Source organism: Sus scrofa, unplaced genomic scaffold (assembly GCF_000003025.6).
Source record: "Sus scrofa isolate TJ Tabasco breed Duroc unplaced genomic scaffold, Sscrofa11.1 Contig1563, whole genome shotgun sequence".
In the NCBI taxonomy this organism is placed as follows: domain Eukaryota; kingdom Metazoa; phylum Chordata; class Mammalia; order Artiodactyla; family Suidae; genus Sus; species Sus scrofa.
The window spans coordinates 1,149-29,141 of record NW_018084910.1 but is presented as its reverse complement, the minus strand read 5'-3'; the positions used below and the strand labels follow the sequence as shown (position 1 = coordinate 29,141).

The following is a 27,993-nucleotide window of genomic DNA, read 5'->3' as shown; positions in this document are numbered from 1 at the left end:
TTAAAGGTCCTTTTTTAAATCAGTCATTCACTGGGACAGACAATCAGTCAACAGTCACCCAACCCAGGAAAACCCTAAGTATCCACGGATTTGGACTTTCAGAGTTGAATTTGATTGAAAAGCTAGGGAATGAAGCCATATATATATATTTTGTTTTTTTTTTTTTTGCTTTTTCTTTTTCCTCAGAGAAGTGAAAAGCCCTTACCTTGGTGGAAGGTGGAACAACTTTCTGAGCACTGATGCCGGACACCTTCCGCTCGGGTACTCGGGGTCATCTGGGAGGAGGGTCAGAGGAAGGCTCAGGATTTTGACACACTCAGAATCCTACCAGCCGTTTCCCATACACACCCCCCTAGTCCCTTGCACACAAACCTCCATCGACTAATGGTAACACGGCTTGTTCCTGGGACTACAGTACCTGGCCCCGTGACTTTACCTGTAAGTCACTTTCCATCAGCAAACCTGCTACCCTAACTCCAAGGACAAAACTGCAAACACTCCGGCCCTCCACACCAAAACCAGCAAGAATGTATCTGGCGTCTAACATGAGGCACAGATGAACCTTTCCACAGAAAAGAAAATCATGGACTTGGAGAAGAGACTTGTGGTTGCCAAGGGGGAGAGGGGAGGGGGAGGGGGAGGGACTGGGGCGGCTGGGGAGCTTGGGGTTAATAGATACAAACTCTTGCCTTTGGAATGGATGGGCAGTGAGAGCCTGCTGTGTAGCCCTGGGGAGCTATGTCCAGTCACTTATGATGGAGCATGATAATGTGCGAAAATAGAACGTGTGCATGTATGTGTAACCGGGTCACCATGCCCTACGGCCGGAAGAAAGGGGAAAAAAACAAAACCTGCCCTGGGGAAACAACAATTAAAAACAAATAAATAAACCCAGCAAGACTGCGCCACCTGCCTCACCTTCTAAGGGGCCCCTCCCCCAGATGAGTGCTTCCAGCATACATACGTGTTTTGTTCACCATGAAGGCCACCTGCAATGACAAGAGGAGAAAGTGCCATGAGGATCAGACCACAAGGCCACCTATTTGCACAGGTCTTTCCTTCACTTGGTGACAGCAGAAACCCCGATGCACAACAGCGGTGGAGTCCAGAGAACCCAGCAAAGGCAGAGCAAACCCTCCTCGGGGACAAAGGCAAGAACTTGTCCTAGACGACGGGATGTCCAAGGCCATGTCAGTTGGAGATGACAGAACTCTTTCCCTCGAGGAAAAAGATGCTTCTGGAGAAGGAGCTCTGTCCTCTGCAGGCTGGGACAGGTGTTGTTATCGCATTGCCCTGCGGAAGCAGGCATCGGGAGTTGGCAACAGACGCGCCTGACATGGAGTCCCAACCCTCGGAACCGTCCACATGGTCTGGAACGTGCAGGCTCAGGCTGTCATAACTTAATGTCCACGGAGGGGAAATAGAGCAACACTGCGAGCTCAGACTAAAAACCCAACTTACCCGCGGAGCGAATGGAGGCCGTCCCGCCACCCTCACCGCAGGCACGTCATCCAGCACTATCTCGGGGAGATCTGGAGGCACACAGAGGAACTGTCAGGACACTGGGCGTGACGCTCAGGAATCCCGCTGGGAGTTTTTCCTGATGAGGACGACGTGGGGAGCCAGTGAATGGATGTGCGTGGCTGGTAAGTGCGCACTGAGCTGCTGCTGGGCCAGCCCCTTTGGTGCAGGAAGGAACGCAAAGGAGAAGGGCAGGCAAGACAGGAAACCAGAGCTGTGGTTTTCTAGCAAAGGGGACCCTCATCGATGGGCAATGACACGCAAGTGCAAGCTCTCTTGGGAGCGTAGGGACCCAGACATCTCCTGCCCGTCTGAAATGTCTGCTAAATGGCCAGGGTCTGCTGGACTTCTTCCCAGATCATCTGCGCCCCAAGAGTCACCGTTGTTTTTACTGCACTCGCTGCATCTTCCCTAAGACATTGCCGTTGATTAAAACTTTCAACTGTCCTGGAGGGCTAATTTCGATTCCAGGAAAGCATACCGGTAACTGTATTTGCCACCCTACTTGTCGCAAAGAAAATCAAGTACAGACGACGTGACGCTACGGAAACCCTACCCTCAAAAACAGCCACGTTCAGTCACATCCTGCTTGTTCTCCCCCGTCTCCCTGTGCCACATGAGGCGTGCATGTCCCCTGAGTGAAAGGCTACCCACACTCATAGGAGCCTTACAACGAGTTGGGACAGTTCGTCACGGAGAGACGCAAAGACTCAGCACTGACTCCTCCTCGCCCAGCGCTGCAGACGCTTCTGTACCCTGGTGCTGGACACCAGGCTGACGATGGGGTTTCACGCTGAGCTCTTATGTGCAACAGCCCCCGGGTGTGTGCCACCTAGGGTGGTCAGTTGGAAGCCTTGACGTGACACCATCCAACACGAGAAAACACACCCCCGAGCCCGATCTCTTTTGGCCAAGTTGAAGCAAAGACACCAGCGCCGACCGCCCACCTTCTAGAGATGGGCAGGTGTTACAGGACCTCTGGAGTCCCTGCTACACCCAACCATGGACGGGGGACAGGGGCCCTCGCCCCTCAGGGCTCCATGACTGAGGACTCCCTGCTGAGGGAGAGGCACAGGTCAGGGGTCCAGAGCAACCCCATGGGGAACCCGGCCTGGGTCCCCCTTTGGCTTTTCCACGTAGGAGGTCAAGGGCTTGGGCCACCTGGCTCGGCACCCTCTCCACCTGAGCAACGGGGACATTGAGCCAACTTGGGAGCAGCGGTGGTCAAGGGAGAATGCATGAACGCAGAGAAGCTCTGCAGAGGGGGTGGCCTTTGTCCTCCACGAAGCTGACGCGTCTCTCTGCGGCGGAAACAGGCAAGAGGTTCTGGGGAACCACACGCTCACACCACACGTGCTCACGTGTGGACCTCGCTTCCCGGGCCTCCTATCTTGCCACAAAGCACCATCTACAGGGCAGACTTGTGTCCAGGGCGTGTACACCTTGGGCATCACTATGGCTGGGAATGAGCTGGGAGCAACCCTCTTTCCCAAAAGGAACCCCGGATCTGGTGCCTCCCCAACCAATGCCAGCAAGGAAGACCCACCTTCTTCGTCATCGTCGTCGTCACCCCGATGGTTCGTCACTGGAGTGTCGACCTCCAAACTCATCCCGTCTTTGTCAGTGTCCTCCTCATCCAGCATCTAGAGAAAAGCACATTCTTAGTGACAGCATCTAAGCCTCCCGCGCTCTACAGACTCAAAGGTTTTTCATTGTCTGTCTGTCCACAGAAAACCCAAATGTAAAATTCCTTTAGTCCCAGGTCCCAAAGGAAAAACACAGAGGTCATCTTGGAGAAAGCCTTCGAATTTTCCTGGAAAAACTCTTACGTGCACTCTGACCCACAGCTGCCAAAGTCTCCTTCAAGGAGGGCGAGTCTCTGCTACTAACCATGCTCCCGACCACACTTACACATACAAAACTACTGCTGTCCGCTTTTAAAGGTCCTTTTTTAAATCAGTCATTCACTGGGACAGACAATCAGTCAACAGTCACCCAACCCAGGAAAACCCTAAGTATCCACGGATTTGGACTTTCAGAGTTGAATTTGATTGAAAAGCTAGGGAATGAAGCCATATATATATATATTTTGTTTTTTTTTTTTTTTGCTTTTTCTTTTTCCTCAGAGAAGTGAAAAGCCCTTACCTTGGTGGAAGGTGGAACAACTTTCTGAGCACTGATGCCGGACACCTTCCGCCTCGGGTACTCGGGGTCATCTGGGAGGAGGGTCAGAGGAAGGCTCAGGATTTTGACACACTCAGAATCCTACCAGCCGTTTCCCATACACACCCCCTAGTCCCTTGCACACAAACCTCCATCGACTAATGGTAACACGGCTTGTTCCTGGGACTACAGTACCTGGCCCCGTGACTTTACCTGTAAGTCACTTTCCATCAGCAAACCTGCTACCCTAACTCCAAGGACAAAACTGCAAACACTCCGGCCCTCCACACCAAAACCAGCAAGAATGTATCTGGCGTCTAACATGAGGCACAGATGAACCTTTCCACAGAAAAGAAAATCATGGACTTGGAGAAGAGACTTGTGGTTGCCAAGGGGGAGAGGGGAGGGGGAGGGGGAGGGACTGGGGCGGCTGGGGAGCTTGGGGTTAATAGATACAAACTCTTGCCTTTGGAATGGATGGGCAGTGAGAGCCTGCTGTGTAGCCCTGGGGAGCTATGTCCAGTCACTTATGATGGAGCATGATAATGTGCGAAAATAGAACGTGTGCATGTATGTGTAACCGGGTCACCATGCCCTACGGCCGGAAGAAAGGGGAAAAAAACAAAACCTGCCCTGGGGAAACAACAATTAAAAACAAATAAATAAACCCAGCAAGACTGCGCCACCTGCCTCACCTTCTAAGGGGCCCCTCCCCCAGATGAGTGCTTCCAGCATACATACGTGTTTTGTTCACCATGAAGGCCACCTGCAATGACAAGAGGAGAAAGTGCCATGAGGATCAGACCACAAGGCCACCTATTTGCACAGGTCTTTCCTTCACTTGGTGACAGCAGAAACCCCGATGCACAACAGCGGTGGAGTCCAGAGAACCCAGCAAAGGCAGAGCAAACCCTCCTCGGGGACAAAGGCAAGAACTTGTCCTAGACGACGGGATGTCCAAGGCCATGTCAGTTGGAGATGACAGAACTCTTTCCCTCGAGGAAAAGATGCTTCTGGAGAAGGAGCTCTGTCCTCTGCAGGCTGGGACAGGTGTTGTTATCGCATTGCCCTGCGGAAGCAGGCATCGGGAGTTGGCAACAGACGCGCCTGACATGGAGTCCCAACCCTCGGAACCGTCCACATGGTCTGGAACGTGCAGGCTCAGGCTGTCATAACTTAATGTCCACGGAGGGGAAATAGAGCAACACTGCGAGCTCAGACTAAAAACCCAACTTACCCGCGGAGCGAATGGAGGCCGTCCCGCCACCCTCACCGCAGGCACGTCATCCAGCACTATCTCGGGGAGATCTGGAGGCACACAGAGGAACTGTCAGGACACTGGGCGTGACGCTCAGGAATCCCGCTGGGAGTTTTTCCTGATGAGGACGACGTGGGGAGCCAGTGAATGGATGTGCGTGGCTGGTAAGTGCGCACTGAGCTGCTGCTGGGCCAGCCCCTTTGGTGCAGGAAGGAACGCAAAGGAGAAGGGCAGGCAAGACAGGAAACCAGAGCTGTGGTTTTCTAGCAAAGGGGACCCTCATCGATGGGCAATGACACGCAAGTGCAAGCTCTCTTGGGAGCGTAGGGACCCAGACATCTCCTGCCCGTCTGAAATGTCTGCTAAATGGCCAGGGTCTGCTGGACTTCTTCCCAGATCATCTGCGCCCCAAGAGTCACCGTTGTTTTTACTGCACTCGCTGCATCTTCCCTAAGACATTGCCGTTGATTAAAACTTTCAACTGTCCTGGAGGGCTAATTTCGATTCCAGGAAAGCATACCGGTAACTGTATTTGCCACCCTACTTGTCGCAAAGAAAATCAAGTACAGACGACGTGACGCTACGGAAACCCTACCCTCAAAAACAGCCACGTTCAGTCACATCCTGCTTGTTCTCCCCCGTCTCCCTGTGCCACATGAGGCGTGCATGTCCCCTGAGTGAAAGGCTACCCACACTCATAGGAGCCTTACAACGAGTTGGGACAGTTCGTCACGGAGAGACGCAAAGACTCAGCACTGACTCCTCCTCGCCCAGCGCTGCAGACGCTTCTGTACCCTGGTGCTGGACACCAGGCTGACGATGGGGTTTCACGCTGAGCTCTTATGTGCAACAGCCCCCGGGTGTGTGCCACCTAGGGTGGTCAGTTGGAAGCCTTGACGTGACACCATCCAACACGAGAAAACACACCCCCGAGCCCGATCTCTTTTGGCCAAGTTGAAGCAAAGACACCAGCGCCGACCGCCCACCTTCTAGAGATGGGCAGGTGTTACAGGACCTCTGGAGTCCCTGCTACACCCAACCATGGACGGGGGACAGGGGCCCTCGCCCCTCAGGGCTCCATGACTGAGGACTCCCTGCTGAGGGAGAGGCACAGGTCAGGGGTCCAGAGCAACCCCATGGGGAACCCGGCCTGGGTCCCCCTTTGGCTTTTCCACGTAGGAGGTCAAGGGCTTGGGCCACCTGGCTCGGCACCCTCTCCACCTGAGCAACGGGGACATTGAGCCAACTTGGGAGCAGCGGTGGTCAAGGGAGAATGCATGAACGCAGAGAAGCTCTGCAGAGGGGGTGGCCTTTGTCCTCCACGAAGCTGACGCGTCTCTCTGCGGCGGAAACAGGCAAGAGGTTCTGGGGAACCACACGCTCACACCACACGTGCTCACGTGTGGACCTCGCTTCCCGGGCCTCCTATCTTGCCACAAAGCACCATCTACAGGGCAGACTTGTGTCCAGGGCGTGTACACCTTGGGCATCACTATGGCTGGGAATGAGCTGGGAGCAACCCTCTTTCCCAAAAGGAACCCCGGATCTGGTGCCTCCCCAACCAATGCCAGCAAGGAAGACCCACCTTCTTCGTCATCGTCGTCGTCACCCCGATGGTTCGTCACTGGAGTGTCGACCTCCAAACTCATCCCGTCTTTGTCAGTGTCCTCCTCATCCAGCATCTAGAGAAAAGCACATTCTTAGTGACAGCATCTAAGCCTCCCGCGCTCTACAGACTCAAAGGTTTTTCATTGTCTGTCTGTCCACAGAAAACCCAAATGTAAAATTCCTTTAGTCCCAGGTCCCAAAGGAAAAACACAGAGGTCATCTTGGAGAAAGCCTTCGAATTTTCCTGGAAAAACTCTTACGTGCACTCTGACCCACAGCTGCCAAAGTCTCCTTCAAGGAGGGCGAGTCTCTGCTACTAACCATGCTCCCGACCACACTTACACATACAAAACTACTGCTGTCCGCTTTTAAAGGTCCTTTTTTAAATCAGTCATTCACTGGGACAGACAATCAGTCAACAGTCACCCAACCCAGGAAAACCCTAAGTATCCACGGATTTGGACTTTCAGAGTTGAATTTGATTGAAAAGCTAGGGAATGAAGCCATATATATATATATATATTTTTTTTTTTTTTTTTGCTTTTTCTTTTTCCTCAGAGAAGTGAAAAGCCCTTACCTTGGTGGAAGGTGGAACAACTTTCTGAGCACTGATGCCGGACACCTTCCGCCTCGGGTACTCGGGGTCATCTGGGAGGAGGGTCAGAGGAAGGCTCAGGATTTTGACACACTCAGAATCCTACCAGCCGTTTCCCATACACACCCCCCTAGTCCCTTGCACACAAACCTCCATCGACTAATGGTAACACGGCTTGTTCCTGGGACTACAGTACCTGGCCCCGTGACTTTACCTGTAAGTCACTTTCCATCAGCAAACCTGCTACCCTAACTCCAAGGACAAAACTGCAAACACTCCGGCCCTCCACACCAAAACCAGCAAGAATGTATCTGGCGTCTAACATGAGGCACAGATGAACCTTTCCACAGAAAAGAAAATCATGGACTTGGAGAAGAGACTTGTGGTTGCCAAGGGGGAGAGGGGAGGGGGAGGGGGAGGGACTGGGGCGGCTGGGGAGCTTGGGGTTAATAGATACAAACTCTTGCCTTTGGAATGGATGGGCAGTGAGAGCCTGCTGTGTAGCCCTGGGGAGCTATGTCCAGTCACTTATGATGGAGCATGATAATGTGCGAAAATAGAACGTGTGCATGTATGTGTAACCGGGTCACCATGCCCTACGGCCGGAAGAAAGGGGAAAAAAACAAAACCTGCCCTGGGGAAACAACAATTAAAAACAAATAAATAAACCCAGCAAGACTGCGCCACCTGCCTCACCTTCTAAGGGGCCCCTCCCCCAGATGAGTGCTTCCAGCATACATACGTGTTTTGTTCACCATGAAGGCCACCTGCAATGACAAGAGGAGAAAGTGCCATGAGGATCAGACCACAAGGCCACCTATTTGCACAGGTCTTTCCTTCACTTGGTGACAGCAGAAACCCCGATGCACAACAGCGGTGGAGTCCAGAGAACCCAGCAAAGGCAGAGCAAACCCTCCTCGGGGACAAAGGCAAGAACTTGTCCTAGACGACGGGATGTCCAAGGCCATGTCAGTTGGAGATGACAGAACTCTTTCCCTCGAGGAAAAGATGCTTCTGGAGAAGGAGCTCTGTCCTCTGCAGGCTGGGACAGGTGTTGTTATCGCATTGCCCTGCGGAAGCAGGCATCGGGAGTTGGCAACAGACGCGCCTGACATGGAGTCCCAACCCTCGGAACCGTCCACATGGTCTGGAACGTGCAGGCTCAGGCTGTCATAACTTAATGTCCACGGAGGGGAAATAGAGCAACACTGCGAGCTCAGACTAAAAACCCAACTTACCCGCGGAGCGAATGGAGGCCGTCCCGCCACCCTCACCGCAGGCACGTCATCCAGCACTATCTCGGGGAGATCTGGAGGCACACAGAGGAACTGTCAGGACACTGGGCGTGACGCTCAGGAATCCCGCTGGGAGTTTTTCCTGATGAGGACGACGTGGGGAGCCAGTGAATGGATGTGCGTGGCTGGTAAGTGCGCACTGAGCTGCTGCTGGGCCAGCCCCTTTGGTGCAGGAAGGAACGCAAAGGAGAAGGGCAGGCAAGACAGGAAACCAGAGCTGTGGTTTTCTAGCAAAGGGGACCCTCATCGATGGGCAATGACACGCAAGTGCAAGCTCTCTTGGGAGCGTAGGGACCCAGACATCTCCTGCCCGTCTGAAATGTCTGCTAAATGGCCAGGGTCTGCTGGACTTCTTCCCAGATCATCTGCGCCCCAAGAGTCACCGTTGTTTTTACTGCACTCGCTGCATCTTCCCTAAGACATTGCCGTTGATTAAAACTTTCAACTGTCCTGGAGGGCTAATTTCGATTCCAGGAAAGCATACCGGTAACTGTATTTGCCACCCTACTTGTCGCAAAGAAAATCAAGTACAGACGACGTGACGCTACGGAAACCCTACCCTCAAAAACAGCCACGTTCAGTCACATCCTGCTTGTTCTCCCCCGTCTCCCTGTGCCACATGAGGCGTGCATGTCCCCTGAGTGAAAGGCTACCCACACTCATAGGAGCCTTACAACGAGTTGGGACAGTTCGTCACGGAGAGACGCAAAGACTCAGCACTGACTCCTCCTCGCCCAGCGCTGCAGACGCTTCTGTACCCTGGTGCTGGACACCAGGCTGACGATGGGGTTTCACGCTGAGCTCTTATGTGCAACAGCCCCCGGGTGTGTGCCACCTAGGGTGGTCAGTTGGAAGCCTTGACGTGACACCATCCAACACGAGAAAACACACCCCCGAGCCCGATCTCTTTTGGCCAAGTTGAAGCAAAGACACCAGCGCCGACCGCCCACCTTCTAGAGATGGGCAGGTGTTACAGGACCTCTGGAGTCCCTGCTACACCCAACCATGGACGGGGGACAGGGGCCCTCGCCCCTCAGGGCTCCATGACTGAGGACTCCCTGCTGAGGGAGAGGCACAGGTCAGGGGTCCAGAGCAACCCCATGGGGAACCCGGCCTGGGTCCCCCTTTGGCTTTTCCACGTAGGAGGTCAAGGGCTTGGGCCACCTGGCTCGGCACCCTCTCCACCTGAGCAACGGGGACATTGAGCCAACTTGGGAGCAGCGGTGGTCAAGGGAGAATGCATGAACGCAGAGAAGCTCTGCAGAGGGGGTGGCCTTTGTCCTCCACGAAGCTGACGCGTCTCTCTGCGGCGGAAACAGGCAAGAGGTTCTGGGGAACCACACGCTCACACCACACGTGCTCACGTGTGGACCTCGCTTCCCGGGCCTCCTATCTTGCCACAAAGCACCATCTACAGGGCAGACTTGTGTCCAGGGCGTGTACACCTTGGGCATCACTATGGCTGGGAATGAGCTGGGAGCAACCCTCTTTCCCAAAAGGAACCCCGGATCTGGTGCCTCCCCAACCAATGCCAGCAAGGAAGACCCACCTTCTTCGTCATCGTCGTCGTCACCCCGATGGTTCGTCACTGGAGTGTCGACCTCCAAACTCATCCCGTCTTTGTCAGTGTCCTCCTCATCCAGCATCTAGAGAAAAGCACATTCTTAGTGACAGCATCTAAGCCTCCCGCGCTCTACAGACTCAAAGGTTTTTCATTGTCTGTCTGTCCACAGAAAACCCAAATGTAAAATTCCTTTAGTCCCAGGTCCCAAAGGAAAAACACAGAGGTCATCTTGGAGAAAGCCTTCGAATTTTCCTGGAAAAACTCTTACGTGCACTCTGACCCACAGCTGCCAAAGTCTCCTTCAAGGAGGGCGAGTCTCTGCTACTAACCATGCTCCCGACCACACTTACACATACAAAACTACTGCTGTCCGCTTTTAAAGGTCCTTTTTTAAATCAGTCATTCACTGGGACAGACAATCAGTCAACAGTCACCCAACCCAGGAAAACCCTAAGTATCCACGGATTTGGACTTTCAGAGTTGAATTTGATTGAAAAGCTAGGGAATGAAGCCATATATATATATATATATATATTTTTTTTTTTTTTTTTTGCTTTTTCTTTTTCCTCAGAGAAGTGAAAAGCCCTTACCTTGGTGGAAGGTGGAACAACTTTCTGAGCACTGATGCCGGACACCTTCCGCCTCGGGTACTCGGGGTCATCTGGGAGGAGGGTCAGAGGAAGGCTCAGGATTTTGACACACTCAGAATCCTACCAGCCGTTTCCCATACACACCCCCCTAGTCCCTTGCACACAAACCTCCATCGACTAATGGTAACACGGCTTGTTCCTGGGACTACAGTACCTGGCCCCGTGACTTTACCTGTAAGTCACTTTCCATCAGCAAACCTGCTACCCTAACTCCAAGGACAAAACTGCAAACACTCCGGCCCTCCACACCAAAACCAGCAAGAATGTATCTGGCGTCTAACATGAGGCACAGATGAACCTTTCCACAGAAAAGAAAATCATGGACTTGGAGAAGAGACTTGTGGTTGCCAAGGGGGAGAGGGGAGGGGGAGGGGGAGGGACTGGGGCGGCTGGGGAGCTTGGGGTTAATAGATACAAACTCTTGCCTTTGGAATGGATGGGCAGTGAGAGCCTGCTGTGTAGCCCTGGGGAGCTATGTCCAGTCACTTATGATGGAGCATGATAATGTGCGAAAATAGAACGTGTGCATGTATGTGTAACCGGGTCACCATGCCCTACGGCCGGAAGAAAGGGGAAAAAAACAAAACCTGCCCTGGGGAAACAACAATTAAAAACAAATAAATAAACCCAGCAAGACTGCGCCACCTGCCTCACCTTCTAAGGGGCCCCTCCCCCAGATGAGTGCTTCCAGCATACATACGTGTTTTGTTCACCATGAAGGCCACCTGCAATGACAAGAGGAGAAAGTGCCATGAGGATCAGACCACAAGGCCACCTATTTGCACAGGTCTTTCCTTCACTTGGTGACAGCAGAAACCCCGATGCACAACAGCGGTGGAGTCCAGAGAACCCAGCAAAGGCAGAGCAAACCCTCCTCGGGGACAAAGGCAAGAACTTGTCCTAGACGACGGGATGTCCAAGGCCATGTCAGTTGGAGATGACAGAACTCTTTCCCTCGAGGAAAAGATGCTTCTGGAGAAGGAGCTCTGTCCTCTGCAGGCTGGGACAGGTGTTGTTATCGCATTGCCCTGCGGAAGCAGGCATCGGGAGTTGGCAACAGACGCGCCTGACATGGAGTCCCAACCCTCGGAACCGTCCACATGGTCTGGAACGTGCAGGCTCAGGCTGTCATAACTTAATGTCCACGGAGGGGAAATAGAGCAACACTGCGAGCTCAGACTAAAAACCCAACTTACCCGCGGAGCGAATGGAGGCCGTCCCGCCACCCTCACCGCAGGCACGTCATCCAGCACTATCTCGGGGAGATCTGGAGGCACACAGAGGAACTGTCAGGACACTGGGCGTGACGCTCAGGAATCCCGCTGGGAGTTTTTCCTGATGAGGACGACGTGGGGAGCCAGTGAATGGATGTGCGTGGCTGGTAAGTGCGCACTGAGCTGCTGCTGGGCCAGCCCCTTTGGTGCAGGAAGGAACGCAAAGGAGAAGGGCAGGCAAGACAGGAAACCAGAGCTGTGGTTTTCTAGCAAAGGGGACCCTCATCGATGGGCAATGACACGCAAGTGCAAGCTCTCTTGGGAGCGTAGGGACCCAGACATCTCCTGCCCGTCTGAAATGTCTGCTAAATGGCCAGGGTCTGCTGGACTTCTTCCCAGATCATCTGCGCCCCAAGAGTCACCGTTGTTTTTACTGCACTCGCTGCATCTTCCCTAAGACATTGCCGTTGATTAAAACTTTCAACTGTCCTGGAGGGCTAATTTCGATTCCAGGAAAGCATACCGGTAACTGTATTTGCCACCCTACTTGTCGCAAAGAAAATCAAGTACAGACGACGTGACGCTACGGAAACCCTACCCTCAAAAACAGCCACGTTCAGTCACATCCTGCTTGTTCTCCCCCGTCTCCCTGTGCCACATGAGGCGTGCATGTCCCCTGAGTGAAAGGCTACCCACACTCATAGGAGCCTTACAACGAGTTGGGACAGTTCGTCACGGAGAGACGCAAAGACTCAGCACTGACTCCTCCTCGCCCAGCGCTGCAGACGCTTCTGTACCCTGGTGCTGGACACCAGGCTGACGATGGGGTTTCACGCTGAGCTCTTATGTGCAACAGCCCCCGGGTGTGTGCCACCTAGGGTGGTCAGTTGGAAGCCTTGACGTGACACCATCCAACACGAGAAAACACACCCCCGAGCCCGATCTCTTTTGGCCAAGTTGAAGCAAAGACACCAGCGCCGACCGCCCACCTTCTAGAGATGGGCAGGTGTTACAGGACCTCTGGAGTCCCTGCTACACCCAACCATGGACGGGGGACAGGGGCCCTCGCCCCTCAGGGCTCCATGACTGAGGACTCCCTGCTGAGGGAGAGGCACAGGTCAGGGGTCCAGAGCAACCCCATGGGGAACCCGGCCTGGGTCCCCCTTTGGCTTTTCCACGTAGGAGGTCAAGGGCTTGGGCCACCTGGCTCGCACCCTCTCCACCTGAGCAACGGGGACATTGAGCCAACTTGGGAGCAGCGGTGGTCAAGGGAGAATGCATGAACGCAGAGAAGCTCTGCAGAGGGGGTGGCCTTTGTCCTCCACGAAGCTGACGCGTCTCTCTGCGGCGGAAACAGGCAAGAGGTTCTGGGGAACCACACGCTCACACCACACGTGCTCACGTGTGGACCTCGCTTCCCGGGCCTCCTATCTTGCCACAAAGCACCATCTACAGGGCAGACTTGTGTCCAGGGCGTGTACACCTTGGGCATCACTATGGCTGGGAATGAGCTGGGAGCAACCCTCTTTCCCAAAAGGAACCCCGGATCTGGTGCCTCCCCAACCAATGCCAGCAAGGAAGACCCACCTTCTTCGTCATCGTCGTCGTCACCCCGATGGTTCGTCACTGGAGTGTCGACCTCCAAACTCATCCCGTCTTTGTCAGTGTCCTCCTCATCCAGCATCTAGAGAAAAGCACATTCTTAGTGACAGCATCTAAGCCTCCCGCGCTCTACAGACTCAAAGGTTTTTCATTGTCTGTCTGTCCACAGAAAACCCAAATGTAAAATTCCTTTAGTCCCAGGTCCCAAAGGAAAAACACAGAGGTCATCTTGGAGAAAGCCTTCGAATTTTCCTGGAAAAACTCTTACGTGCACTCTGACCCACAGCTGCCAAAGTCTCCTTCAAGGAGGGCGAGTCTCTGCTACTAACCATGCTCCCGACCACACTTACACATACAAAACTACTGCTGTCCGCTTTTAAAGGTCCTTTTTTAAATCAGTCATTCACTGGGACAGACAATCAGTCAACAGTCACCCAACCCAGGAAAACCCTAAGTATCCACGGATTTGGACTTTCAGAGTTGAATTTGATTGAAAAGCTAGGGAATGAAGCCATATATATATATATATATATTTTTTTTTTTTTTTTTGCTTTTTCTTTTTCCTCAGAGAAGTGAAAAGCCCTTACCTTGGTGGAAGGTGGAACAACTTTCTGAGCACTGATGCCGGACACCTTCCGCCTCGGGTACTCGGGGTCATCTGGGAGGAGGGTCAGAGGAAGGCTCAGGATTTTGACACACTCAGAATCCTACCAGCCGTTTCCCATACACACCCCCCTAGTCCCTTGCACACAAACCTCCATCGACTAATGGTAACACGGCTTGTTCCTGGGACTACAGTACCTGGCCCCGTGACTTTACCTGTAAGTCACTTTCCATCAGCAAACCTGCTACCCTAACTCCAAGGACAAAACTGCAAACACTCCGGCCCTCCACACCAAAACCAGCAAGAATGTATCTGGCGTCTAACATGAGGCACAGATGAACCTTTCCACAGAAAAGAAAATCATGGACTTGGAGAAGAGACTTGTGGTTGCCAAGGGGAGAGGGGAGGGGGAGGGGGAGGGACTGGGGCGGCTGGGGAGCTTGGGGTTAATAGATACAAACTCTTGCCTTTGGAATGGATGGGCAGTGAGAGCCTGCTGTGTAGCCCTGGGGAGCTATGTCCAGTCACTTATGATGGAGCATGATAATGTGCGAAAATAGAACGTGTGCATGTATGTGTAACCGGGTCACCATGCCCTACGGCCGGAAGAAAGGGGAAAAAAACAAAACCTGCCCTGGGGAAACAACAATTAAAAACAAATAAATAAACCCAGCAAGACTGCGCCACCTGCCTCACCTTCTAAGGGGCCCCTCCCCCAGATGAGTGCTTCCAGCATACATACGTGTTTTGTTCACCATGAAGGCCACCTGCAATGACAAGAGGAGAAAGTGCCATGAGGATCAGACCACAAGGCCACCTATTTGCACAGGTCTTTCCTTCACTTGGTGACAGCAGAAACCCCGATGCACAACAGCGGTGGAGTCCAGAGAACCCAGCAAAGGCAGAGCAAACCCTCCTCGGGAGAAAGGCAAGAACTTGTCCTAGACGACGGGATGTCCAAGGCCATGTCAGTTGGAGATGACAGAACTCTTTCCCTCGAGGAAAAGATGCTTCTGGAGAAGGAGCTCTGTCCTCTGCAGGTGGGACAGGTGTTGTTATCGCATTGCCCTGCGGAAGCAGGCATCGGGAGTTGGCAACAGACGCGCCTGACATGGAGTCCCAACCCTCGGAACCGTCCACATGGTCTGGAACGTGCAGGCTCAGGCTGTCATAACTTAATGTCCACGAGGGGAAATAGAGCAACACTGCGAGCTCAGACTAAAAACCCAACTTACCCGCGGAGCGAATGGAGGCCGTCCCGCCACCCTCACCGCAGGCACGTCATCCAGCACTATCTCGGGAGATCTGGAGGCACACAGAGGAACTGTCAGGACACTGGGCGTGACGCTCAGGAATCCCGCTGGGAGTTTTTCCTGATGAGGACGACGTGGGGAGCCAGTGAATGGATGTGCGTGGCTGGTAAGTGCGCACTGAGCTGCTGCTGGGCCAGCCCCTTTGGTGCAGGAAGGAACGCAAAGGAGAAGGGCAGGCAAGACAGGAAACCAGAGCTGTGGTTTTCTAGCAAAGGGGACCCTCATCGATGGGCAATGACACGCAAGTGCAAGCTCTCTTGGGAGCGTAGGGACCCAGACATCTCCTGCCCGTCTGAAATGTCTGCTAAATGGCCAGGGTCTGCTGGACTTCTTCCCAGATCATCTGCGCCCCAAGAGTCACCGTTGTTTTTACTGCACTCGCTGCATCTTCCCTAAGACATTGCCGTTGATTAAAACTTTCAACTGTCCTGGAGGGCTAATTTCGATTCCAGGAAAGCATACCGGTAACTGTATTTGCCACCCTACTTGTCGCAAAGAAAATCAAGTACAGACGACGTGACGCTACGGAAACCCTACCCTCAAAAACAGCCACGTTCAGTCACATCCTGCTTGTTCTCCCCCGTCTCCCTGTGCCACATGAGGCGTGCATGTCCCCTGAGTGAAAGGCTACCCACACTCATAGGAGCCTTACAACGAGTTGGGACAGTTCGTCACGGAGAGACGCAAAGACTCAGCACTGACTCCTCCTCGCCCAGGGCTGCAGACGCTTCTGTACCCTGGTGCTGGACACCAGGCTGACGATGGGGTTTCACGCTGAGCTCTTATGTGCAACAGCCCCCGGGTGTGTGCCACCTAGGGTGGTCAGTTGGAAGCCTTGACGTGACACCATCCAACACGAGAAAACACACCCCCGAGCCCGATCTCTTTTGGCCAAGTTGAAGCAAAGACACCAGCGCCGACCGCCCACCTTCTAGAGATGGGCAGGTGTTACAGGACCTCTGGAGTCCCTGCTACACCCAACCATGGACGGGGGACAGGGGCCCTCGCCCCTCAGGGCTCCATGACTGAGGACTCCCTGCTGAGGGAGAGGCACAGGTCAGGGGTCCAGAGCAACCCCATGGGGAACCCGGCCTGGGTCCCCCTTTGGCTTTTCCACGTAGGAGGTCAAGGGCTTGGGCACCCTCTCCACCTGAGCAACGGGGACATTGAGCCAACTTGGGAGCAGCGGTGGTCAAGGGAGAATGCATGAACGCAGAGAAGCTCTGCAGAGGGGGTGGCCTTTGTCCTCCACGAAGCTGACGCGTCTCTCTGCGGCGGAAACAGGCAAGAGGTTCTGGGGAACCACACGCTCACACCACACGTGCTCACGTGTGGACCTCGCTTCCCGGGCCTCCTATCTTGCCACAAAGCACCATCTACAGGGCAGACTTGTGTCCAGGGCGTGTACACCTTGGGCATCACTATGGCTGGGAATGAGCTGGGAGCAACCCTCTTTCCCAAAAGGAACCCCGGATCTGGTGCCTCCCCAACCAATGCCAGCAAGGAAGACCCACCTTCTTCGTCATCGTCGTCGTCACCCCGATGGTTCGTCACTGGAGTGTCGACCTCCAAACTCATCCCGTCTTTGTCAGTGTCCTCCTCATCCAGCATCTAGAGAAAAGCACATTCTTAGTGACAGCATCTAAGCCTCCCGCGCTCTACAGACTCAAAGGTTTTTCATTGTCTGTCTGTCCACAGAAAACCCAAATGTAAAATTCCTTTAGTCCCAGGTCCCAAAGGAAAAACACAGAGGTCATCTTGGAGAAAGCCTTCGAATTTTCCTGGAAAAACTCTTACGTGCACTCTGACCCACAGCTGCCAAAGTCTCCTTCAAGGAGGGCGAGTCTCTGCTACTAACCATGCTCCCGACCACACTTACACATACAAAACTACTGCTGTCCGCTTTTAAAGGTCCTTTTTTAAATCAGTCATTCACTGGGACAGACAATCAGTCAACAGTCACCCAACCCAGGAAAACCCTAAGTATCCACGGATTTGGACTTTCAGAGTTGAATTTGATTGAAAAGCTAGGGAATGAAGCCATATATATATATATATATATATTTTTTTTTTTTTTTTTGCTTTTTCTTTTTCCTCAGAGAAGTGAAAAGCCCTTACCTTGGTGGAAGGTGGAACAACTTTCTGAGCACTGATGCCGGACACCTTCCGCCTCGGGTACTCGGGGTCATCTGGGAGGAGGGTCAGAGGAAGGCTCAGGATTTTGACACACTCAGAATCCTACCAGCCGTTTCCCATACACACCCCCCTAGTCCCTTGCACACAAACCTCCATCGACTAATGGTAACACGGCTTGTTCCTGGGACTACAGTACCTGGCCCCGTGACTTTACCTGTAAGTCACTTTCCATCAGCAAACCTGCTACCCTAACTCCAAGGACAAAACTGCAAACACTCCGGCCCTCCACACCAAAACCAGCAAGAATGTATCTGGCGTCTAACATGAGGCACAGATGAACCTTTCCACAGAAAAGAAAATCATGGACTTGGAGAAGAGACTTGTGGTTGCCAAGGGGGAGAGGGGAGGGGGAGGGGGAGGGACTGGGGCGGCTGGGGAGCTTGGGGTTAATAGATACAAACTCTTGCCTTTGGAATGGATGGGCAGTGAGAGCCTGCTGTGTAGCCCTGGGGAGCTATGTCCAGTCACTTATGATGGAGCATGATAATGTGCGAAAATAGAACGTGTGCATGTATGTGTAACCGGGTCACCATGCCCTACGGCCGGAAGAAAGGGGAAAAAAACAAAACCTGCCCTGGGGAAACAACAATTAAAAACAAATAAATAAACCCAGCAAGACTGCGCCACCTGCCTCACCTTCTAAGGGGCCCCTCCCCCCAGATGAGTGCTTCCAGCATACATACGTGTTTTGTTCACCATGAAGGCCACCTGCAATGACAAGAGGAGAAAGTGCCATGAGGATCAGACCACAAGGCCACCTATTTGCACAGGTCTTTCCTTCACTTGGTGACAGCAGAAACCCCGATGCACAACAGCGGTGGAGTCCAGAGAACCCAGCAAAGGCAGAGCAAACCCTCCTCGGGGAGAAAGGCAAGAACTTGTCCTAGACGACGGGATGTCCAAGGCCATGTCAGTTGGAGATGACAGAACTCTTTCCCTCGAGGAAAAGATGCTTCTGGAGAAGGAGCTCTGTCCTCTGCAGGTTGGGACAGGTGTTGTTATCGCATTGCCCTGCGGAAGCAGGCATCGGGAGTTGGCAACAGACGCGCCTGACATGGAGTCCCAACCCTCGGAACCGTCCACATGGTCTGGAACGTGCAGGCTCAGGCTGTCATAACTTAATGTCCACGGAAGGGGAAATAGAGCAACACTGCGAGCTCAGACTAAAAACCCAACTTACCCGCGGAGCGAATGGAGGCCGTCCCGCCACCCTCACCGCAGGCACGTCATCCAGCACTATCTCGGGGAGATCTGGAGGCACACAGAGGAACTGTCAGGACACTGGGCGTGACGCTCAGGAATCCCGCTGGGAGTTTTTCCTGATGAGGACGACGTGGGGAGCCAGTGAATGGATGTGCGTGGCTGGTAAGTGCGCACTGAGCTGCTGCTGGGCCAGCCCCTTTGGTGCAGGAAGGAACGCAAAGGAGAAGGGCAGGCAAGACAGGAAACCAGAGCTGTGGTTTTCTAGCAAAGGGGACCCTCATCGATGGGCAATGACACGCAAGTGCAAGCTCTCTTGGGAGCGTAGGGACCCAGACATCTCCTGCCCGTCTGAAATGTCTGCTAAATGGCCAGGGTCTGCTGGACTTCTTCCCAGATCATCTGCGCCCCAAGAGTCACCGTTGTTTTTACTGCACTCGCTGCATCTTCCCTAAGACATTGCCGTTGATTAAAACTTTCAACTGTCCTGGAGGGCTAATTTCGATTCCAGGAAAGCATACCGGTAACTGTATTTGCCACCCTACTTGTCGCAAAGAAAATCAAGTACAGACGACGTGACGCTACGGAAACCCTACCCTCAAAAACAGCCACGTTCAGTCACATCCTGCTTGTTCTCCCCCGTCTCCCTGGGCCACATGAGGCGTGCATGTCCCCTGAGTGAAAGGCTACCCACACTCATAGGAGCCTTACAACGAGTTGGGACAGTTCGTCACGGAGAGACGCAAAGACTCAGCACTGACTCCTCCTCGCCCAGGGCTGCAGACGCTTCTGTACCCTGGTGCTGGACACCAGGCTGACGATGGGGTTTCACGCTGAGCTCTTATGTGCAACAGCCCCGGGTGTGTGCCACCTAGGGTGGTCAGTTGGAAGCCTTGACGTGACACCATCCAACACGAGAAAACACACCCCGAGCCCGATCTCTTTTGGCCAAGTTGAAGCAAAGACACCAGCGCCGACCGCCCACCTTCTAGAGATGGGCAGGTGTTACAGGACCTCTGGAGTCCCTGCTACACCCAACCATGGACGGGGGACAGGGGCCCTCGCCCCTCAGGGCTCCATGACTGAGGACTCCCTGCTGAGGGAGAGGCACAGGTCAGGGGTCCAGAGCAACCCCATGGGGAACCCGGCCTGGGTCCCCCTTTGGCTTTTCCACGTAGGAGGTCAAGGGCTTGGGCACCCTCTCCACCTGAGCAACGGGGACATTGAGCCAACTTGGGAGCAGCGGTGGTCAAGGGAGAATGCATGAACGCAGAGAAGCTCTGCAGAGGGGTGGCCTTTGTCCTCCACGAAGCTGACGCGTCTCTCTGCGGCGGAAACAGGCAGAGGTTCTGGGGAACCACACGCTCACACCACACGTGCTCACGTGTGGACCTCGCTTCCCGGGCCTCCTATCTTGCCACAAAGCACCATCTACAGGGCAGACTTGTGTCCAGGGCGTGTACACCTTGGGCATCACTATGGCTGGGAATGAGCTGGGAGCAACCCTCTTTCCAAAAGGAACCCCGGATCTGGTGCCTCCCCAACCAATGCCAGCAAGGAAGACCCACCTTCTTCGTCATCGTCGTCGTCACCCCGATGGTTCGTCACTGGAGTGTCGACCTCCAAACTCATCCCGTCTTTGTCAGTGTCCTCCTCATCCAGCATCTAGAGAAAAGCACATTCTTAGTGACAGCATCTAAGCCTCCGCGCTCTACAGACTCAAAGGTTTTTCATTGTCTGTCTGTCCACAGAAAACCCAAATGTAAAATTCCTTTAGTCCCAGGTCCAAAGGAAAACACAGAGGTCATCTTGGAGAAAGCCTTCGAATTTTCCTGGAAAAACTCTTACGTGCACTCTGACCCACAGCTGCCAAAGTCTCCTTCAAGGAGGGCGAGTCTCTGCTACTAACCATGCTCCCGACCACACTTACACATACAAAACTACTGCTGTCCGCTTTTAAAGGTCCTTTTTTAAATCAGTCATTCACTGGGACAGACAATCAGTCACAGTCACCCAACCAGGAAAACCCTAAGTATCCACGGATTGACTTTCAGAGTTGAATTTGATTGAAAAGCTAGGGAATGAAGCCATATATATATATATATATATTTTTTTTTTTTTGCTTTTTCTTTTTCCTCAGAGAAGTGAAAAGCCCTTACCTTGGGAAGTGGAACACTCTGAGCACTGATGCCGGACACCTCCGCCTCGGGTACTCGGGGTATTGGGAGGAGGTCAGAGGAAGGCTCAGATTTTGACACACTCAGAATCCTACCAGCCGTTTCCCAACACACCCCCTAGTCCCTTGCACACAAACCTCCATCGACTAATGGTAACACGGCTTGTTCCTGGGATACAGTCCTGGCCCGTGACTTTACTGTAAGTCACTTTCCATCAGCAAACCTGCTACCCTAACTCCAAGGACAAAACTGCAAACCTCCGGCCTCCACACCAAAACCAGCAAGATTATCTGGCGTCTAACATGAGGCACAGATGAACCTTTCCACAGAAAAGAAATCATGGACTTGGAGAAGAGACTTGTGGTTGCCAAGGGGAGAGGGAGGGGGAGGGGGAGGGACTGGGGCGGCTGGGGAGCTTGGGGTTAATAGATACAAACTCTTGCTTTGGAATGGATGGGCAGTGAGAGCCTGCTGTGTAGCCTGGGAGCTATGTCCAGTCACTTATGATGGAGCATGATAATGTGCGAAAATAGAACTGTGCATGTATGTGTAACCGGGTCACCATGCCCTACGGCCGGAAGAAAGGGGAAAAAACAAAACCTGCCCTGGGGAAACAACAATTAAAAACAAATAAATAAACCCAGCAAGACTGCGCCACCTGCCTCACCTTCTAAGGGGCCCCTCCCCCAGATGAGTGCTTCCAGCATACATACGTGTTTTGTTCACCATGAAGGCCACCTGCAATGACAAGAGGAGAAAGTGCCATGAGGATCAGACCACAAGCACCTATTGCACAGGTCTTCCTTCATTGTGACAGCAGAACCCCGATGCACAACAGCGGTGGAGTCCAGAGACCCAGCAAAGGCAGAGCAAACCCTCCTCGGGAGAAAGGCAAGAACTTGTCCTAGACGACGGGATGTCCAAGGCATGTCAGTTGGAGATGACAGAACTCTTCCCTCGAGGAAAAGATGCTCTGGAGAAGGAGCTCTGTCCTCTGCAGGTGGGACAGGTGTTGTTATCGCATTGCCCTGCGGAAGCAGGCATCGGGAGTTGGCAACAGACGCGCCTGACATGGAGTCCCAACCTCGGAACCGTCCACATGGTCTGGAACGTGCAGCTCAGGCTGTCATAACTTAATGTCCAGAAGGGGAATAGAGCAACACTGCAGCTCAGACTAAAAACCCACTTACCCGCGGAGCGAATGGAGGCCGTCCCGCCACCCTCACCGCAGGCACGTCATCCAGCACTATCTCGGGGAGATCTGGAGCACACAGAGGAACTGTCAGGACACTGGCGTGACGCTCAGGAATCCCGCTGGGAGTTTTTCCTGATAGGACGACGTGGGGAGCCAGTGAATGGATGTGCGTGGCTGGTAAGTGCGCACTGAGCTGCTGCTGGGCCACCCCTTTGGTGCAGGAAGGAACGCAAAGGAGAAGGCAGGCAAGACAGAAACCAGAGCTGTGGTTTCTAGCAAAGGGGACCCTCATCGATGGGCAATGACACGCAAGTGCAAGCTCTCTTGGGCGTAGGGACCCAGACATCTCCTGCCCGTCTGAAATGTCTGCTAAATGGCCAGGGTCTGCTGGACTTCTTCCCAGATCATCTGCGCCCCAAGAGTCACCGTGTTTTTACTGCACCGCTGCATCTTCCCTAAGACATTGCCGTTGATTAAAACTTTCAACTGTCTGGAGGGCTAATTTTCGATTCCAGGAAAGCATACCGTAACTGTATTGCCACCCTACTTGTCGCAAAGAAAATAAGTACAGACGACGTGACCTACGGAAACCTACCCTCAAACAGCCACGTTCAGTCACATCCTGCTTGTTCTCCCCCGTCTCCCTGGCCACATGAGGCTGCATGTCCTGAGTGAAAGGCTACACAAGGAGCCTTAAAAGTTGGACAGTGTCCGGAGAGACGCAAAGACTCAGCATGACTCCTCCTCGCCAGGGCTGCAGACGTTCTGTCCCTGGGCTGGACACCAGGCTGACGATGCGGTCTACGCTGAGCTCTTATGTGCACCAGCCCTGAGTTGGGCACCTAGGGTGTCAGTCGGAAGCCTGTGACTGAGACAGTCCCCCTTTGGCTTTTCCACGTAGGAGGTCAAGGGCTTGGGCACCTCTCCACCTGAGCAACGGGACATTGAGCCAACTTGGGAGCAGCGGTGGTCAAGGGAGAATGCATGAACGCAGAGAAGCTCTGCAGAGGGGGTGGCCTTTGTCCTCCACGAAGCTGACGCGTCTCTCTGCGGCGGAAACAGGCAAGAGGTTCTGGGGAACCACACGCTCACACCACGTGCTCACGTGTGGACCTCGCTTCCCGGGCCTCCTATCTTGCCACAAAGCACCATCTACAGGGCAGACTTGTGTCCAGGGCGTGTACACCTTGGGCATCACTATGGCTGGGAATGAGCTGGGAGCAACCTCTTTCCCAAAAGGAACCCGGATCTGGTGCCTCCCCAACCAATGCCAGCAAGGAAGACCACCTTCTTCGTCATCGTCGTCGTCACCCCGATGGTTCGTCAGGAGTGTCGACCTCCAAACTCATCCCGTCTTTGTCAGTGTCTCTCTCATCCAGCATCTAGAGAAAGCACATTCTTAGTGACAGCATCTAAGCCTCCCGCGCTCTACAGACTCAAAGGTTTTCATTGTCTGTCTGTCCACAGAAACCAAATGTAAAATTCCTTTAGTCCCAGGTCCCAAAGGAAAACACAGAGGTCATCTTGGAGAAAGCCTTCGAATTTTCCTGGAAAAACTCTTACGTGCACTCTGACCCACAGCTGCCAAAGTCTCCTTCAAGGAGGGCGAGTCTCTGCTACTACCATGCTCCCGACCACACTTACACATACAAAACTACTGCTGTCCGCTTTTAAAGGTCCTTTTTTAAATCAGTCATTCACTGGGACAGACAATCAGTCAACAGTCACCAACCAGGAAACCTAAGTATCCACGGATTTGGACTTTCAGAGTTGAATTTGATTGAAAAGCTAGGGAATGAAGCCATATATATATATATATATATATATATTTTTTTTTTTTTTGCTTTTTCTTTTTCCTCAGAGAAGTGAAAAGCCCTTACCTTGGTGGAAGGTGGAACAACTTTCTGAGCACTGATGCCGGACACCTTCCGCCTCGGGTACTCGGGTCATCTGGGAGGAGGTCAGAGGAAGGCTCAGGATTTTGACACACTCAGAATCCTACCAGCCGTTTCCCATACACACCCCCTAGTCCCTTGCACACAAACCTCCATCGACTAATGGTAACACGGCTTGTTCCTGGGACTACAGTACCTGGCCCGTGACTTTACCTGTAAGTCACTTTCCATCAGCAACCTGCTACCTAACTCCAAGGACAAAACTGCAAACACTCCGGCCCCACACCAAAACAGCAAGTATCTGGCGTCTAACATGAGGCACAGATGAACCTTTCCACAGAAAAGAAAATCATGGACTTGGAGAAGAGACTTGTGGTTGCCAAGGGGGAGAGGGGAGGGGAGGGGAGGGACTGGGGCGGCTGGGGAGCTTGGGGTTAATAGATACAAACTCTTGCCTTTGGAATGGATGGGCAGTGAGAGCCTGCTGTGTAGCCCTGGGGAGCTATGTCCAGTCACTTATGATGGAGCATGATAATGTGCGAAAATAGAACGTGTGCATGTATGTGTAACCGGGTCACCATGCCCTACGGCCGGAAGAAAGGGAAAAAACAAAACCTGCCCTGGGGAAACAACAATTAAAACAAATAAATAAACCAGCAAGACTGCGCCACCTGCCTCACCTTCTAAGGGCCCTCCCCCAGATGAGTGCTTCCAGCATACATACGTGTTTTGTTCACCATGAAGGCCACCTGCAATGACAAGAGGAGAAAGTGCCATGAGGATCAGACCACAAGGCCACCTATTTGCACAGGTCTTTCCTTCACTTGGTGACAGCAGAAACCCCGATGCACAACAGCGGTGGAGTCCAGAGAACCCAGCAAAGGCAGAGCAAACCTCCTCGGGGAAAAGGCAAGAACTTGTCCTAGACGACGGGATGTCCAAGGCCATGTCAGTTGGAGATGACAGAACTCTTTCCCTCGAGGAAAAGATGCTTCTGGAGAAGGAGCTCTGTCCTCTGCAGGTGGGACAGGTGTGTTATCGCATTGCCCTGCGGAAGCAGGCATCGGGAGTTGGCAACAGACGCGCCTGACATGGAGTCCCAACCCTCGGAACCGTCCACATGGTCTGGAACGTGCAGGCTCAGGCTGTCATAACTTAATGTCCACGAAGGGGAAATAGAGCAACACTGCGAGCTCAGACTAAAACCCAACTTACCCGCGGAGCGAATGGAGGCCGTCCGCACCCTCACCGCAGGCACGTCATCCAGCCTATCTCGGGGAGATCTGGAGGCACACAGAGGAACTGTCAGGACACTGGGCGTGACGCTCAGGAATCCCGCTGGGAGTTTTTCCTGATGAGGACGACGTGGGAGCCAGTGAATGGATGTGCGTGGCTGGTAGTGCGCACTGAGCTGCTGCTGGGCCAGCCCTTTGGTGCAGGAAGGAACGCAAAGGAGAAGGGCAGGCAAGACAGGAAACCAGAGCTGTGGTTTTCTAGCAAAGGGGACCTCATCGATGGGCAATGACACGCAAGTGCAAGCTCTCTTGGGAGCGTAGGGACCCAGACATCTCCTGCCCGTCTGAAATGTCTGCTAAATGGCCAGGGTCTGCTGGACTTCTTCCCAGATCATCTGCGCCCCAAGAGTCACCGTTGTTTTTACTGCACTCGCTGCATCTTCCTAAGACATTGCCGTTGATTAAAACTTTCAACTGTCCTGGAGGGCTAATTTCGATTCCAGGAAAGCATACCGGTAACTGTATTTGCCACCCTACTTGTCGCAAAGAAATCAAGTACAGACGACGTGACGCTACGGAAACCCTACCCTCAAAAACAGCCACGTTCAGTCACATCCTGCTTGTTCTCCCCGTCTCCCTGGCCACATGAGGCGTGCATGTCCCTGAGTGAAAGGCTACCCACACTCATAGGAGCCTTACAACGAGTTGGGACAGTTCGTCACGGAGAGACGCAAAGACTCAGCACTGACTCCTCCTCGCCCAGCGCTGCAGACGCTTCTGTACCCTGGTGCTGGACACCAGGCTGACGATGGGGTTTCACGCTGAGCTCTTATGTGCAACAGCCCCGGTGTGTGCCACCTAGGGTGGTCAGTTGGAAGCCTTGACGTGACACCATCCAACACGAGAAAACACACCCCGAGCCCGATCTCTTTTGGCCAAGTTGAAGCAAAGACACCAGCGCCGACCGCCCACCTTCTAGAGATGGGCAGGTGTTACAGGACCTCTGGAGTCCCTGCTACACCCAACCATGGACGGGGGACAGGGGCCCTCGCCCTCAGGGCTCCATGACTGAGGACTCCTGCTGAGGGAGAGGCACAGGTCAGGGGTCCAGAGCAACCCATGGGAACCCGGCCTGGGTCCCCTTTGGCTTTTCCACGTAGGAGGTCAAGGGCTTGGGCACCCTCTCCACCTGAGCAACGGGGACATTGAGCCAACTTGGGAGCAGCGGTGGTCAAGGGAATGCATGAACGCAGAGAAGCTCTGCAGAGGGGGTGGCCTTTGTCCTCCACGAAGCTGACGCGTCTCTCTGCGGCGGAAACAGGCAAGAGGTTCTGGGGAACACACGCTCACCACACGTGCTCACGTGTGGACCTCGCTTCCGGGCTCCTATCTTGCCACAAAGCACCATCTACAGGGCAGACTTGTGTCCAGGGCGTGTACACCTTGGCATCACTATGGCTGGGAATGAGCTGGGAGCAACCCTTTCCCAAAAGGAACCCCGGATCTGGTGCCTCCCCAACCAATGCAGCAAGGAAGACCCACCTTCGTCATCGTCGTCGTCACCCCGATGGTTCGTCACTGGAGTGTCGACCTCCAAACTCATCCCGTCTTTGTCAGTGTCCTCCTCATCCAGCATCTAGAGAAAAGCACATTCTTAGTGACAGCATCTAAGCCTCCGCGCTCTACAGACTCAAAGGTTTTTCATGTCTGTCTGTCCACAGAAAACCCAAATGTAAAATTCCTTTAGTCCCAGGTCCCAAAGGAAAAACACAGAGGTCATCTTGGAGAAAGCCTTCGAATTTCCTGGAAAACTCTTACGTGCACTCTGACCACAGCTGCCAAAGTCTCCTTCAAGGAGGGCGAGTCTCTGCTACTAACCATGCTCCCGACACACTTACACATACAAAATACTGCTGTCCGCTTTTAAAGGTCCTTTTTAAATCAGTCATTCACTGGGACAGACAATCAGTCAACAGTCACCCAACCAGGAAAACCCTAAGTATCCACGGATTGGACTTTCAGAGTTGAATTTGATTGAAAAGCTAGGGAATGAAGCATATATATATATATATATATATTTTTTTTTTTTTTTTTTTTGCTTTTTCTTTTCCTCAGAGAAGTGAAAAGCCCTTACCTTGGTGGAAGGTGGAACAACTTTCTGAGCACTGATGCGGACACCTTCCGCCTCGGGTACTCGGGGTCATCTGGGAGGAGGGTCAGAGGAAGGCTCAGGATTTTGACACACTCAGAATCCTACCAGCCGTTTCCCATACACACCCCCTAGTCCCTTGCACACAAACCTCCATCGACTAATGGTAACACGGCTTGTTCCTGGACTACAGTACCTGGCCCGTGACTTTACTGTAAGTCACTTTCCATCAGCAAACCTGCTACCCTAACTCCAAGGACAAACTGCAAACACTCGGCCCTCCACACCAAAACCAGCAAGAATGTATCTGGCGTCTAACATGAGGCACAGATGAACCTTTCCACAGAAAAAAAATCATGGACTGGAGAAGAGACTTGTGGTTGCAAGGGGGAGAGGGGAGGGGAGGGGGAGGACTGGGGGCTGGGGAGCTTGGGTTAATAGATACAACTCTTGCCTTTGGAATGGATGGGCAGTGAGAGCCTGCTGTGTAGCCCTGGGGAGCTATGTCCAGTCACTTATGATGGAGCATGATAATGTGCGAAATAGAACGTGTGCATGT

General features: G+C 53.2%; 2 protein-coding genes across 2 annotated transcripts; both read right to left on the bottom strand.

Moving 5' to 3' along the window:
• Window positions 1–23: 23 nt before the first annotated feature.
• LOC110258212 lies at window positions 24–15,774 on the bottom strand. Its single transcript, XM_021081401.1, has 21 exons — window positions 15,761–15,774; window positions 15,310–15,379; window positions 14,817–14,841; window positions 14,058–14,128; window positions 13,456–13,552; window positions 11,851–11,921; window positions 11,355–11,379; window positions 10,595–10,665; window positions 9,990–10,086; window positions 8,384–8,454; window positions 7,888–7,912; window positions 7,128–7,198; window positions 6,528–6,624; window positions 4,922–4,992; window positions 4,426–4,450; window positions 3,667–3,737; window positions 3,068–3,164; window positions 1,462–1,532; window positions 965–989; window positions 206–275; window positions 24–30 (listed from the first exon to the last, which is right to left on the bottom strand). The coding sequence occupies exons 1-21, from the start codon at window positions 15,772–15,774 to the stop codon at window positions 24–26; spliced, it is 1,242 nt and encodes a 413-aa protein (XP_020937060.1).
• On the bottom strand, window positions 15,379–27,451 carry LOC110258210. Its single transcript, XM_021081400.1, has 7 exons — window positions 27,420–27,451; window positions 26,828–26,921; window positions 26,258–26,260; window positions 22,151–22,221; window positions 21,674–21,698; window positions 17,506–17,576; window positions 15,379–16,998 (listed from the first exon to the last, which is right to left on the bottom strand). Exons 2-7 carry the CDS (start codon window positions 26,919–26,921, stop codon window positions 16,513–16,515), a joined length of 750 nt encoding a protein of 249 aa, XP_020937059.1. The 5' UTR covers window positions 27,420–27,451; the 3' UTR covers window positions 15,379–16,512.
• Between the last annotated feature and the right edge of the window lie 542 nt (window positions 27,452–27,993).